The 12829-nt window shown below is 44.8% G+C and overlaps 1 protein-coding gene across 4 annotated transcripts in view; it reads right to left on the reverse strand.

Moving 5' to 3' along the window:
- The window catches only part of ATP8A1 (ATPase phospholipid transporting 8A1), a 254637-nt gene that overhangs the window by 210608 nt on the left and 31200 nt on the right, over positions 1–12829 (reverse strand). For all 4 annotated transcript variants that reach the window (XM_030563157.1, XM_030563155.1, XM_030563159.1 and 1 more), the window contains exon 4: positions 8259–8357. In XM_030563157.1, coding sequence (XP_030419017.1) covers positions 8259–8357 — 99 coding nt within the window. The remainder of the gene's footprint in view (positions 1–8258; positions 8358–12829) is intronic.

The following is a 12829-nucleotide window of genomic DNA, read 5'->3' on the forward strand; positions in this document are numbered from 1 at the left end:
CCTCAGCCTTAATGCCCAGACCCTGAGCAACCCTTCGCAGCAACTGTTGTAACACCCTGCTGTCCTCAAGCACCAGGGTTATCACTTCCCTATGCCTTGTCCAGAGATGAGGAGGAGAAGGTCCCTATAAGCAGCGGCTGCTCCCTCCCATCAGCTCCCAAGGGGTCCCGCGACTCTCAGGAAAACAATGGTGCCGATGGAGTGCCCATCAGCACCTGGACTGTCAATGCTGAAATCAGCGTTGGTATGGGCATTGGAGACACTGATGGTGCCACTGGTGCCAAACGTGCTGCCTGAGTCAATGAAGGTGGCAGGGCCATTGTCTGTGCCACTATCAGTGCCAATGTTGTCATCAGTGCCAAAAATGCTGTCGGAGCTGAGGTCTAAAGTGTCGCCAGTGTCGAGGCGTGTGAGTAGATACCAAAGCGAGCTGCACAGTTGACGGTGCGATGCATGTGGCTGAGGTCACCAAAGACAATGTGGAGCAGTACCCTTGGATCCCTCCCTGGCTCTGATGAAAGGCCCAAGGGATCCAGAATGGCCACTGTGGTGGATTCTGCCACTGTGGTGGTCATGCCTGGAGCTCTTGCCTGTCTCGCCTTGACTTCAATCATCAGCTCCTACTCCTCCGAGTGACAGGATTCAGACTCTTACTCTGAGGTCTCCAAGACTGAAGACCACGGAGGAGCCAAGCTTCAGTGCATCAAGAGCTTGGGGAGTGACTAGGCTCTCTGTCTGAGTGGGCCAGTGCTGAACGACATGGAGAGGAGGAATACCTGGAGATCACTGCCTGCTTCTCTCTTGACTGCACCTGGGGGCGGGGTGGGATTGCCAGCGTCAGAGGTTCCTCCCTCCTACAGGGCAAGAACAGTGCTGTAAGGTGCAGCAGATCCCGAGGAACTTCAAAAGCTTCCAGTGTTGAAGGAAGCAGAAGCTGGTGGCCCATAGAGACCGGTGAACATGGAGGACCTGGACTAAAATACCTCGCCTGGGCAGGAGTCGATGTGACTCTATTGGGGGATGTTGAGCTGTGGCCTGCCTGGGGTCTCACTTCCTTAGATTTAGCTGGAGGTGACTGACTGTCCAGCTTCTTTTTCTTCTGAGGCACCAGCGAGTGAGATCACAGCCTGCTCTCTATTGGACCTTGGGAGGTGCCGTGCCGGGGCCAAGCATCCCGGGACGAGCCCAATCTCAGCATCTAACTGGATGATGGCACTAGAGCACTCCACATCAATGAGGAAGTGCTATGAGCCAGGTCCCAAGCCTGGGTCCAAATGGGAGCGTAGAGCTGCATCCATGAGGATCACTTGAAACCGCTGCTCCCTTTCTTTAAGAGTTCTAGGGCGGAACTTGCGGCAGATCTTACAGCGATCCTTTTGGTGAACCTCCCTCTAGGCACTGTAAACACAAGGAGCATGGATCGCTCTTTGGCATGTGCTTTGCACAGACCACACAGTTTTTAAACCTCAGGGACCATGGCATACCACACCTCTGGGGAGTTGGAAGGAGGGTTAAAGACCCCCAACAACTCTAACTACTGACTACTAAGATAAACTATGTACAAACAACTGGAGTTGAACACGCTTGCTAAAGGAAGGGCTCTGGCAAGTTCCAGCCTACTGTCGCTGGCAGTAAGAAGGAACTGAGGAGCTGGTGGGTTGGCAGGGCTCTATATTGATCACCATGAAGGCACAACTCCAAGGGGCACACAGACCAACCTGATAGATGCTGCTATCGGAAAAATCTTCAGGCTACCGTGCATGTGCACACACCTGATTGGAATCAACATGAACAAGCACTCAGAGAAGAACCATTGTTACTGTAGTGTAGGTAATCATTCTTTCTTCGAGTGATGTCCACACCAATTCCACTTTTGACAACTAACTAGCAGTTCTCTCAACAGGAGGAGTGAGAGAAGTCCTTACTTGAATAGTGAATTTATGACAGCCCTGCCAAATGTGGCATCTGATCTGGATGCTGGACCTGAGAGTAGTGAGAGGTGAATGTGTTGACTGAAGCCACTCTCCATATGTCAGGTACTGAAATATTTGCAAGGGAAGCTCTGGAGATTATGTGCACTCTAGCCAAATAGGCCCTTAGGGATCTTATTTGTCCCGATAGCAAGTCCTGACCCAGTCTGAAAACCACTTGAATAATCTCTGGGTGAAAACAGGTTCCTAACTGCTCCTGAGAAAGGTATGAACTATCTGTGGGATTTCTAAATGGCTTTGCTTTGTCAGATAAAAATATAAAGCTCTCATCACATCCAAGGTGTGTAGTTCCATTTTGGCTGCAGTAGAGTGATGTCTGAGGAAGAAAACTAGCTGGTTTATGGATTGGTTAAAATGAAAATCCAAAACCACCTTAGGCAAGCAAGAATTTAGGATGATGCCTAAGTGTGGTTTTGTCCTTACAGAATATGGTGTAAGGAGGCACTGATTCTTCCAGCCGAGGTGATAGTTACCAAGAATGCTGCCTTTATGGAGAGATGATATAGGAAAGAGGTTACCATGGGTTTATTAGGGGGCCCTACTGTATTAATTTAGATGGAACACATGGGCCCAAAGAGTCAAAGGTGTTAGCATGACTCTGAAATTGTCCATCATTTAAACAATTTAAACAGGGTTTGGTATATAGAGACTTTGGTTTGTTAGTTTCATGGCAAACACATTAAGAAACTAACTAAAATATGGAAAAGAAAGGAAAAAAACTACAAAAATGTATGAAGCAGTTTAAAACTAAAATTAAATAATTATATGAGGCAAACTTAACCAATACACATCCTCTTTTCAAATGGGACTTCACTATCAGTTGTAGTTCCTTATTTGAGTTGGAAAACACTTCTTAGCAGGGAGGGATTAGTTTTGTGGCTCATTTCCAAGATGTGAAAGATGGTTACTTCTCTTGCTTTTGACAAACAGATAGGCATGACTGAAAGAAGAGAGAGTATACTAAAGGTGGAGAAAATACAGCTTTTGCTGATGTTCTTGATATTACAAAAGGCAGGACAGTCACAGATAGATGCTTTGGGTAGGCAGGTCAACCACTACAGCAGTGCTCTGGATCATGGAACGTAATCTGGTTGGTCTAGTCCCTCTCCTTTATTGGTCCCTCTTAGGCTGGGCAGAACTGAGTAGAGCTGAATGGGCTGTCTCAACTCATGGTGGTGGTGCTATGTGGTATAGCCAACCTTAGGATCAGATCAGACAGAAAGTCAAAAAAGAGGGAGACAGAGAACATGAAGAAAAATAGTGGGGCAGAAAGGAACACACAATGGAAAGAGTAACAAAGCAAGATACTGTGTGTCCCTGACTGAAGTCTCGGATGGTGTGGCAGTTATGACCAGGTGTCCCCATTGGTGTGTTTGTTAAGGCCTGGACTTCTCGATGATGCAGTGACCTTTGGGATCCCCTGGCAAAGGAAAAAGTCCCTGGAGCAAAGCAGGATGAGAGAGGTCTGATGCCTTCCTGCTCCTCCAGCAATTTCCAGTCAATGAGCCAGTCTCCATCCCCAAAAAGTGTTTTGTAAGGGCCACAAAAGAGGAATGATGGGTGGAATAGTCCATACTTTCATTATTTTGTTAATCAATCGGGTCTAATTTCCAACACACCAAGTTTAGTCCATTAACTTCCAGACCCATGCTTTTCTTATTTACTAGATATGGTATGAACACAGTCCTTAAATTATATTACTATGGCTCTTTTGTTTAGACTAACTCAGTTTGCTTTTCTCTTTTACTAATTTTTATAAACAAAAATTATGTAGCTCTCTGAGTTGGACTTCTGTTATCTTTTTCCCATCAAGATTTACTAACATTTGTTATTACAGATGATTAAACTATTTTACAAATTTGCATCCACTTTCCCACAGTTAGTCTCACAACTGAGGTAGGCCTTCTAGGCCCCAATTACAACAACCCCATGAGACCAGTTAGGACCAAGCGGAGCGAGAGGCTCCTTGACTGAGGGAAAAAACATGGGAGAGGCTCTTTTGAAATGTTGTTACCATAAGACAAGCAAATACAGTGTAATTCTGCACCAGTGGGTGTTTTACAGAAATGGCTGCTAGGTGTAGCCTAATCAAGCTGATACAGAGACTGAATCGCTTTAGAGAGAGTCTCAGATTGCCTATCTCAATCCCAGCTAAGGCAGAAACTGTCACTGGGTCACCCAAATGAAGAACCCCCCCAGTGCTGTTGGGTAAGGAGGACAAATAAGAGGAGGGTCAGCCTTGGGTCGATGTGGTATATAATGGAATGAAGCTGAAGGAAATGGCTAGGTCAGAATCACATCTCCCAAGCAATCTAGGACATGAAACTCCAAGCCAACGGAAAGGTTACCTCTAAATTTCAAGCTTTCTTCAGCAGCATGTAGCATACATTTCTGTCTAGCCCCAACCAAGGTATAAATAGCAGTGTAGAACATGAGGCACAGATTAGGTGAGGAAAGATGCACTTGAAAGGTGTAGGTATGTACTTGTGTACATACTCTATACAGCTCTCTACTCACCTATGCCATGCCTCCCTGTCTACACTGATATTTTTAGCAGTGTACTGTTCCACTGCCTCCTTGCTGCTGGAGCCTTTCTTCCTGCAGGAAAAGACCTCAGCAGTGGGGAAAGGTTCTGGAAGGGGGAAGGCAGCAGGGAAAGATTCTGAGGCAGCTGTCTGCAGCTGGAGCCCTTCCCTGCTGCAGGGACAGATTGAGTAAAGCTGGAGCCCTTCCCCACTTAAGGGAAAGTCTCAGGCAGTGGGGAGCTGCTGAAGCCTTTCCCAGCTGCCTCCCACTGACCGATATGGATATGTGCAGCAACACACCACAGTGTGGAAGCAGCCTGATTTTCACTGCAGCATGTAGCTACATGTACATTACATGCCACCAACACTAGTGTGTAGTGTAGACGTAGCCTAAAAGGCTTCAGTGCTGAGCTCTCCAGAGCCGAGATGTCTAGTATCAGAGTGGGAACCCGATACTGAGGAAGTACTATTTTCCCCTTCACTTAACACAAGAACTAGGGGAACTAATAGGGAGCAGGTTTAAAACAAACATAAGGAGCTACTTCTTCATACAATGTACATTCAGTTGGGAAACTCATTATCAGGGGATGTTGTAAGGCCAAAAGTATAACTGCATTAAAAAGAGAATTTGATAAGTTCATGGAGGAGAGGTCTGTCAATGGCTATTAGCCAAGATGATCAGAGATCTAACTCCAGAATCTGGGACTGGAAGACATGGGATGGGTCACTTGATAATTGTCCTGTCCTGTTCATTCCTTCTGAAGCATCTGGCACTGGTCATTGTCAGAAGGCAGGATACTATTCTAGATGGACTATTGTTCTGACCCTGTGCGGCCATTCTTGTTTGCCTAGAAGAGAATCATGCAACAGAGCATTGATCAATATGCTGCTCCTTGTCTAAAGGACTCTCAAGAACAAGGAGGTGAGCTAAAATTATTCTTAAAGAAGAACTCTATGCAGCCCCAACATATGGTCCCAAGAAGCCTTGGAAAGATCAGCCATCTTGATCTTGGCCTTGGCAGTGGCTAACTGTGGTACTCCTGCCTCTCATATGGCCGCTTCACAAAAGACGCATTGTTTTTCTGGAATGAGGGAAAAAGGAGCACTGCTCTGGTCAGGACTTCAGACACAAATCACCCACCCCTGACTCGAAGTAAGAGACTTAGATCTTCTCCTTAGGCTTCCTGTGCTAGGACATGCAGTCTAGAGCTCCTCTTCTGTTGCCCCTGCACCAAAGGGCACTGATGACTCCTTCATTCCAAAGGACCATGCTGAGTTTGGCACTGTGTTGGTACCAGCTGCTCCAGTGTCATCCCTTGCACTGAGTCGCTTGGCAGCTACCATCTTGCCTCTGTATCAAACACTTCTTTATTCACTTTCTCCATACCATTCATGATTTTCTAGACCTCTATCATATCCCCTCTTAGTCATCTCTTTTCTAAGCTCAACAGTCCCATTATTTTTAATCTCTCTTCACTTGGAAGCAGTTCTATAACCCTAATAATTTTTTGACCTTTTCTGTACCTTTTCCTATTCTATTTTATATTGTTTTTAGATAGGGCAACCAGACTGCATAAAGTATTCAAGGTGTGAGCGTACCATTGATTTATTTAGTGGCATTATGATATTTTCTGTTATCTATCCCTTTCCTAATAGTTCCTAACATTCTCTTAGCTTTTTTTGACTGCCACTGCACGTTGAACAGATGTTTTCAGAGAGCTGTCCACAACAACTTCAAGATCTCTTTCTTGAGAGGTAACTGCTAATTTAAACCCCATCATTTTGTATGTATAGTTGGGATTATTTTTCCCTATGTGCGTTACATTGCATCTATCAACATGAAAGTCAATCTACCATTTTGTTGCCCAGTCACTCAGCTTTGTGAGATCTCGTTGCAGTCAACTTTGGACTTAACTATCTTGAATAATTTTGTAACTTCTGTAAACTTTGTTACCTTTCTGTTTATACCCTTTTCCAGATCATTTATGAAAATGTTGAAAAGGACTGGTCTCAGCAGAAATCCTTGTTGGGCCTCACTATTTACTTCTCTCCATAGTGCAAACTGACCATTTATTTCTACCCTTTGTTTCCTATCCGTTAACCAGTTATTGATCAATGGGAGGACCCTCCTTCCTATCCCATGACTGTGTACTTTGCCTAAGAGCCTTTGGTGAGAGAGCTCATCAGAAGCTTTCTGAAAGTTCAGTATGGTACCTCTACAAGATCACTCTTGTCCATATGTTTGTTGACCCCCACAAAGAATTCTAATAGATTGGTGAAGAATGATTTCCTTTTACAAAAGCTGTGTTGACTCTTCCCAAACATATCGTGCTCATGTATGGGTCTGATCATTCTCTTCTTTACATTAGTTTCAACAACTTTGCATGGTACTAAAGTTACCTGCCTGTAATTGCCAGGATAGCTTCTGAAGCTTTTTTTTTTTTTTTTAAATCTTGATTAATGCTAGGTATCCTCCAGTCACTTGGTACAGTGGCATTGATTTTGCAAAGATCTCACTACACTGGTGCAGGGCCGGTGCAAGGACGTTTAGCGCCCTAGGCGAAACTTCCACCTTCCTCCCTCCCCCTCGCGCCCCCACCCTGAGGGGCCCACCCCCCGCGGCAGCTCCCCCCTCTTCCGCCTAGAGGCACCCCCCCAGCGACAGCTCCCCTCCTTCGCCCTGAGGCACCCCCTTGCGGCAGCATCCCACCCCCCCACCCTGACGCACACTCCCCCTGCCCCAGCTCACCTCTGCTCCACCCACGAGCACCCAGAGCATGCTGTGGCTGCTTCACTTCTCCCACCTCCCAGGCTTGCAGCGCCAATCATCTTAGGCGCCACAAGCCTGGGAGGTGGGAGAAGTGAAGCGGTCACAGCATACTCGGGGAGAGGCAGGGCAAGGGTGAGATGGGGCGGGGAGTTCCTCTGCATGCTGCCGCCCACCTCTTACTTGATGCAGGCGGCCCTCCCTGCGCTCCCCTGCCCCAGCTCCCTCCGCCTAAATGCCGGCAGCGACCGGGGTGGCCAAAGATCCGGCCGCCGCGGTCGCTGCCGAAGAAAATGGCGCCCCCTAAATGCCAGCATCCTAGGCGACTGCCCAGGTTGCCTAAATGGTTGCACCTGCCCTGCACTGGAGCAACTCCCCTACTGTGGATAAAATTATGCTGATAGAAAGGGGTTTGGGACGCACTAGAAAAGCTGGAGATTTCTTTATGACTGTATAAAATTCTTATTTCTAGCCTTGAAAGGAGATGAGATATTAGACTTGAAAGCCATCAGACTTCAGAAGTAAATTGGGGAGAGGGGATTCTACATCTAGAGGGAGAAGGAAATATTTCCCTAGAAAGATCATACAAAAATGCTATTTGAAGCTGTTTAGAAAATTAGAATAAGTCCTAAGGAGATGGATTGGTGGCAGGCAATGAGGTTATAGGCATGTGATCAAATGAACTAGTATGAAATAGCAATACATTTATCACACTCCTGTACAATTTACCACATGGATATCACCCCCTGGTATCACACATATTTTCATAAACTATCTCCACCATTGTTCAAGGTTTTCATCTGTTGTTTAAAGCAAGATATTTTACATATTTCTAGAGTTTAGGAGAATCTCCTCATACCAAGCACTACATGTTGTGTAACTTGAGAATGTAGATATATTCAATTATTTTTAATTTTAGAGATGCATAAATATTACATGTTATTTATTTAGGAAATAATTGTATTAAATACTTACGAGATCTTCTATGATTTCTTTGACTGCTGCTACAGCTAAAATAAATAACAGAGGAACCAATGTTGTATAACGACCCGTTGGCGACACATCTGGAATTTGCTATTAAAAAAAAGAAAATGTATTTGATATTTGTAAGTCAAAGTGCAGTTTGATTATAATAAACAGAACTTAGTAATGCAAAAGAATGCCACTATATTCAGGTTCATGCACAATTCCATTTTCTCAATCTGTACATTTTAGTCCTTCTTACTACCGAGCCTATAATTGCTTACTATTTTCAATCTCCCTAAACCATTACACTTATACCTGTTCTCATAAAATCAGAAGCAACATGTAATTGATATGAAAAATGTTTCTATGTGAGCAACTGAATTATAAAAAGTAGGCATAAATATATAGGAATTTATGGTAAGATTCTTTGCAGCATTCCCCTCCATCTTCCCACCACAAGGGCTGATGCTATATCTGATTTCAACACCATGTCTGGGGAAGAACATGGAGGTCTGGTCTACACTACGCGTTTAAACTGAATTTAGCAGCGTTAAACCGATTTAACCCTGCACCCGTCCACACAATGAAGCTTTTTATATCGATATAAAGGGCTCTTTAAACCGGTTTCTATACTCCTCCCTGACGAGAGGAGTAGCTCTGAAATCGGTATTGTCATGTTGGATTAGGGTTAGTGTGGCCGCAAATCGACGGTATTGGCCTCCGGGCGGTATCCCACAGTGCACCATTGTGACTGCTCTGGAAAGCAATCTGAACTCGGATGCACTGGCCAGGTAGACAGGAAAAGCCCCGCAAACTTTTGAATTTCATTTCCTGTTTGCCCAGCGTGGAGCAAATCCAAAAAGAGCTCCAGCATGGACCATATGAGAGATGCTGGATCTGATCACTGTATGGGGAGACAAATCTGTTCTATGAGAGCTCCATTACAGAAGACAAAATGCCAAAGCATTTGAAAAAAATCTCCAGGCTATGATAGACAGAGTCCACAGCAAGGACTCAGCACAGTGCTGCATGACAAGCGTAACGGAAAGCCAAAGAATCAAATGGACACTCATGGAGGGAAGGAGGGGGTACTGAGGACTCCAGCTATCCCACAATCCCCGCAGTCTCCGAAAAGCATTTGCATTCTTGGCTAAGCTCCCAATGCCTGTAGGGTCAAACACATTGTCCGGGGTGGTTCAGGGTATATCTCGTCAATTTATCCCCCCTCCCCCCCATGAAAGAAAAGGGGAAAAAATGTTTATTGACTTTTTTCAATGTCACCATATGTCTACTGCATGCTGCTGGTAGACGTGGTGCTGCGGCACTGAACTGCAGCATCCTCTCCCCTCCCTTCCCCAGTGGCAGACGGTACAGTGCAGAATGACTAATAGCCGTCCTCGTCATCATCCCGTGAGTGCTCCTGGCTGGCCTCAGGTGAGGTTGGCCGGGGGCGCCTGGGTAAAAATAGGAATGACTCCCAGTCATTCACGGCAGATGGTACAAAACGACTGGTAACTGTCTTCATCATAGCAACTGGGGTCTGAGCTCCATCAGCCCCCTCCCCTTTCATGTCTAAAGAAAAGATTCTGTACTGCCTGGACTATCATAGCAGCGGGATGCTGGGCTCCTCTCCCCCCCACCATTTAATGTCCTGCCTGGACTATCATAGCAGCTGGAGGCTGCCTCCCCCTCATTTTATCTCACTAAAAAGACAGTGTTTCTTATTCCTGCATTATTACTTCATCACACAAATGGGGGGACACTGCAACGGTAGCCCAGGAGGGTTGGGGGAGGAGGGAAGCAATGGGTGGGGTTGTTGCAGAGGCACCCTCTAGAATGGCATGCAGCTCATCATTTCTGCGGGATCTGACACGGAGCGGCTGTGCTCTCTAGTTCTCTGGTACATTGGTTCTCTAGTACACTTCCCCATATTCTAGGCAGGACTGACTCTATTTTTAGATAAAACATAAAGGAGGGAATGACCCGGAGAGTCATTCCCATTTTTGTCTTTGCACCCCCGGCCGACCTCAGCAAAGGCCAGCCAGGAGCACCCATGACAGCAGCAGACAGTACAGAACGACTGATAACCGTCATCTCATCGCCAATTTACACTGGCACGGCAGACACTACAGAACAACTGATAACTGTCTCTGCTACCTTGCAAAGGCAAATGAATGCTGCTGTGTAGTGCTGCAGTACTGCCTCTGTCAGCGGCAACCAGTACACATACGGTGACAGTGACAAAAGGCAAAACAGGCTCCATGGTTGCCATGCTATGGCGTCTGCCAGACCAATCCAGGGAAAAAGGGCGCAAAATGATTGTCTGCCGTTGCTTTCACAGAGGAAGAATGAGTGACGACATTTACCCAGAATCACCCGCGACACTGTTTTTGCACCATCATGCATTGGGATCTCAACCCAGAATTCCAATGAGCGGGGGAGACTGCAGGAACTATGGGATAGCTACAGGATAGCTACCCACAGTGCAATGCTCCAGAAATCGACGCTAGCCTCGGTACATGGACGCACATCGCTGAATTACTGTGTTTAGTGTGGCCACATGCACTCGACTTTATACAATCTGTTTTACAAAACCGGTTTATGTAAAATCGGAATAATCCTGTAGTGTAGACGTACCCTGAGCTTTCCAGTGTCTGAGTAAAACTCTTTTGTTTAACATAAGAGATAGTTTAATACTTTTGTAATGTAGTGCTGATGGTTTTCCCTGTGATGGCTATCATACAGACCCAAAAGACATGGCATAGTAAAGCACATGAATGGTTACATTTTTAAAAGTATTCAGAGGAATTATTCTCATGAGTGAAAGCAGCAAAGAATCCTGTGGCACCTTAATACCTACTTCGTCAGATGCATGTAGTGGAAATTTCCAGGGGCAGGTATACATATGCAAGCAAGCTAGAGATAATGAGGTTAGTTCAATTAGGGAGGATGAGGCCCTGTTCTAGCAGTTGAGGTGTGAAACCCAAGGGAGGAGAAACTGGTTTTGTAGTTGGCAAGCCATTCAGTGTCTTTGTTTAATCCTGAGCTGATGGTGTCAAATTTGCAGATGAACTGAAGCTCAGCAGTTTCTCTTTGAAGTCTGGTCCTGACGTTTTTTTGCTGCAGGATGGCCACCTTAAGTCTGCTATAGTGTGGCCAGGGAGGTTGAAGTGTTCTCCTACAGGTTTCTGTATATTGCCCAGAAACCTGTAGGAGAATACTTCAACCTCCCTGGCCACACTATAGCAGACCTTAAGGTGGCCATCCTGCAGCAAAAAAACTTCAGGACCAGACTTCTAAGAGAAACTGCTGAGCTTCAGTTCCTCTGCAAATTTGACACCATCAGCTCAGGATTAAACAAAGACTGTGAATGGCTTGCCAACTACAAAACCAGTTTCTCCTCCCTTGGTTTTCACATCTCAACTGCTAGAACAGGGCCTCATCCTCCCTGATTGAACTAACCTCATTATCTCTAGCTTGCTCGCATATATATATACCTGCCCCTGGAAATTTCCACTATATGCATCTGACGAAGTAGGTATTCACCTACGAAAGCTCATGCTCCAAAACCTCTGTTAGTCTATAAGGTGCCACAGGATTCTTTGCTGCTTTTACAGATCCAGACTAACACAGCTACCTCTTTGATACCTCTCATGAGTGAAGTTATGCATATGCTTCAGTGTTTTCAAGAATGGGGATCTAAAGTTCAACTGCCCCATGACCAGTGGAATCCATTCACTATTTTCTTTGAAGTTAGATGTAAGTTGTGCAAAGAGGACTGCATTTTACAAAGCACTGTGTTCAGGAGGGATAAAAATCAGGTATTAAAAAATCAAAATCAGATTTTTTACTTGTGTGTTCCTAGTTCTTTGCATTCTTATTTTATAGTCTTAAATTGCAGTAGAGGTTTTGTACTTGTTTCTTTTATTAGTGTTTCCCAATTAACAGAATTTCAGATTTTAAATAGAGGTTTCTCCTGCTAAGAAGATTCATATTTAAAATGTTCATTTATACCAGAAAAAGGCAAGTCCTACATCCTCATTAACACCTCTGGTTGCAAGATCACAAAAACTAAAAAACCCACAAAACTGATAAGCAAATAGCCTATGCATGGGTATAGCTGGGTGATCTAATGTTCACAATGAACTATTGTGTGTGTTACAGTAACTACAGATAGATGAGCTGCTTAGTTCTATGGCAAACACTGATAACTCCAGTTATCCACATTCATCTGAATATTTGACAATCACTCATGATAGAGGCAGAAGGCGTGAGAGTGAATATAAGTGCCATGTGACTAGGGTTATGGTACAAAATACAGCCAATATCACTAAGATGAGGAGAGCTTTCCTCCTTTGTTAATTGCATATATTGACTAATTAATATACAACAATAGTGATTTAGGTGAATTTAAAAATGTTAAATATAAATGTAACTTTGTCACTATTCCTGTCCACAGTTCAAACTTCAGTCATTAGGTATAGCATATATAATGTATCACACCAACTATATGGTCTGCCTTTACATTATCAACTTAAAATGAATGTGAAATATTTTAAACCAATGCAGTTCAAAAGTAT

The sequence above is a fragment of the Gopherus evgoodei genome, chromosome 5 (assembly GCF_007399415.2).
Source record: "Gopherus evgoodei ecotype Sinaloan lineage chromosome 5, rGopEvg1_v1.p, whole genome shotgun sequence".
Lineage (NCBI taxonomy): Eukaryota > Metazoa > Chordata > Testudines > Testudinidae > Gopherus > Gopherus evgoodei.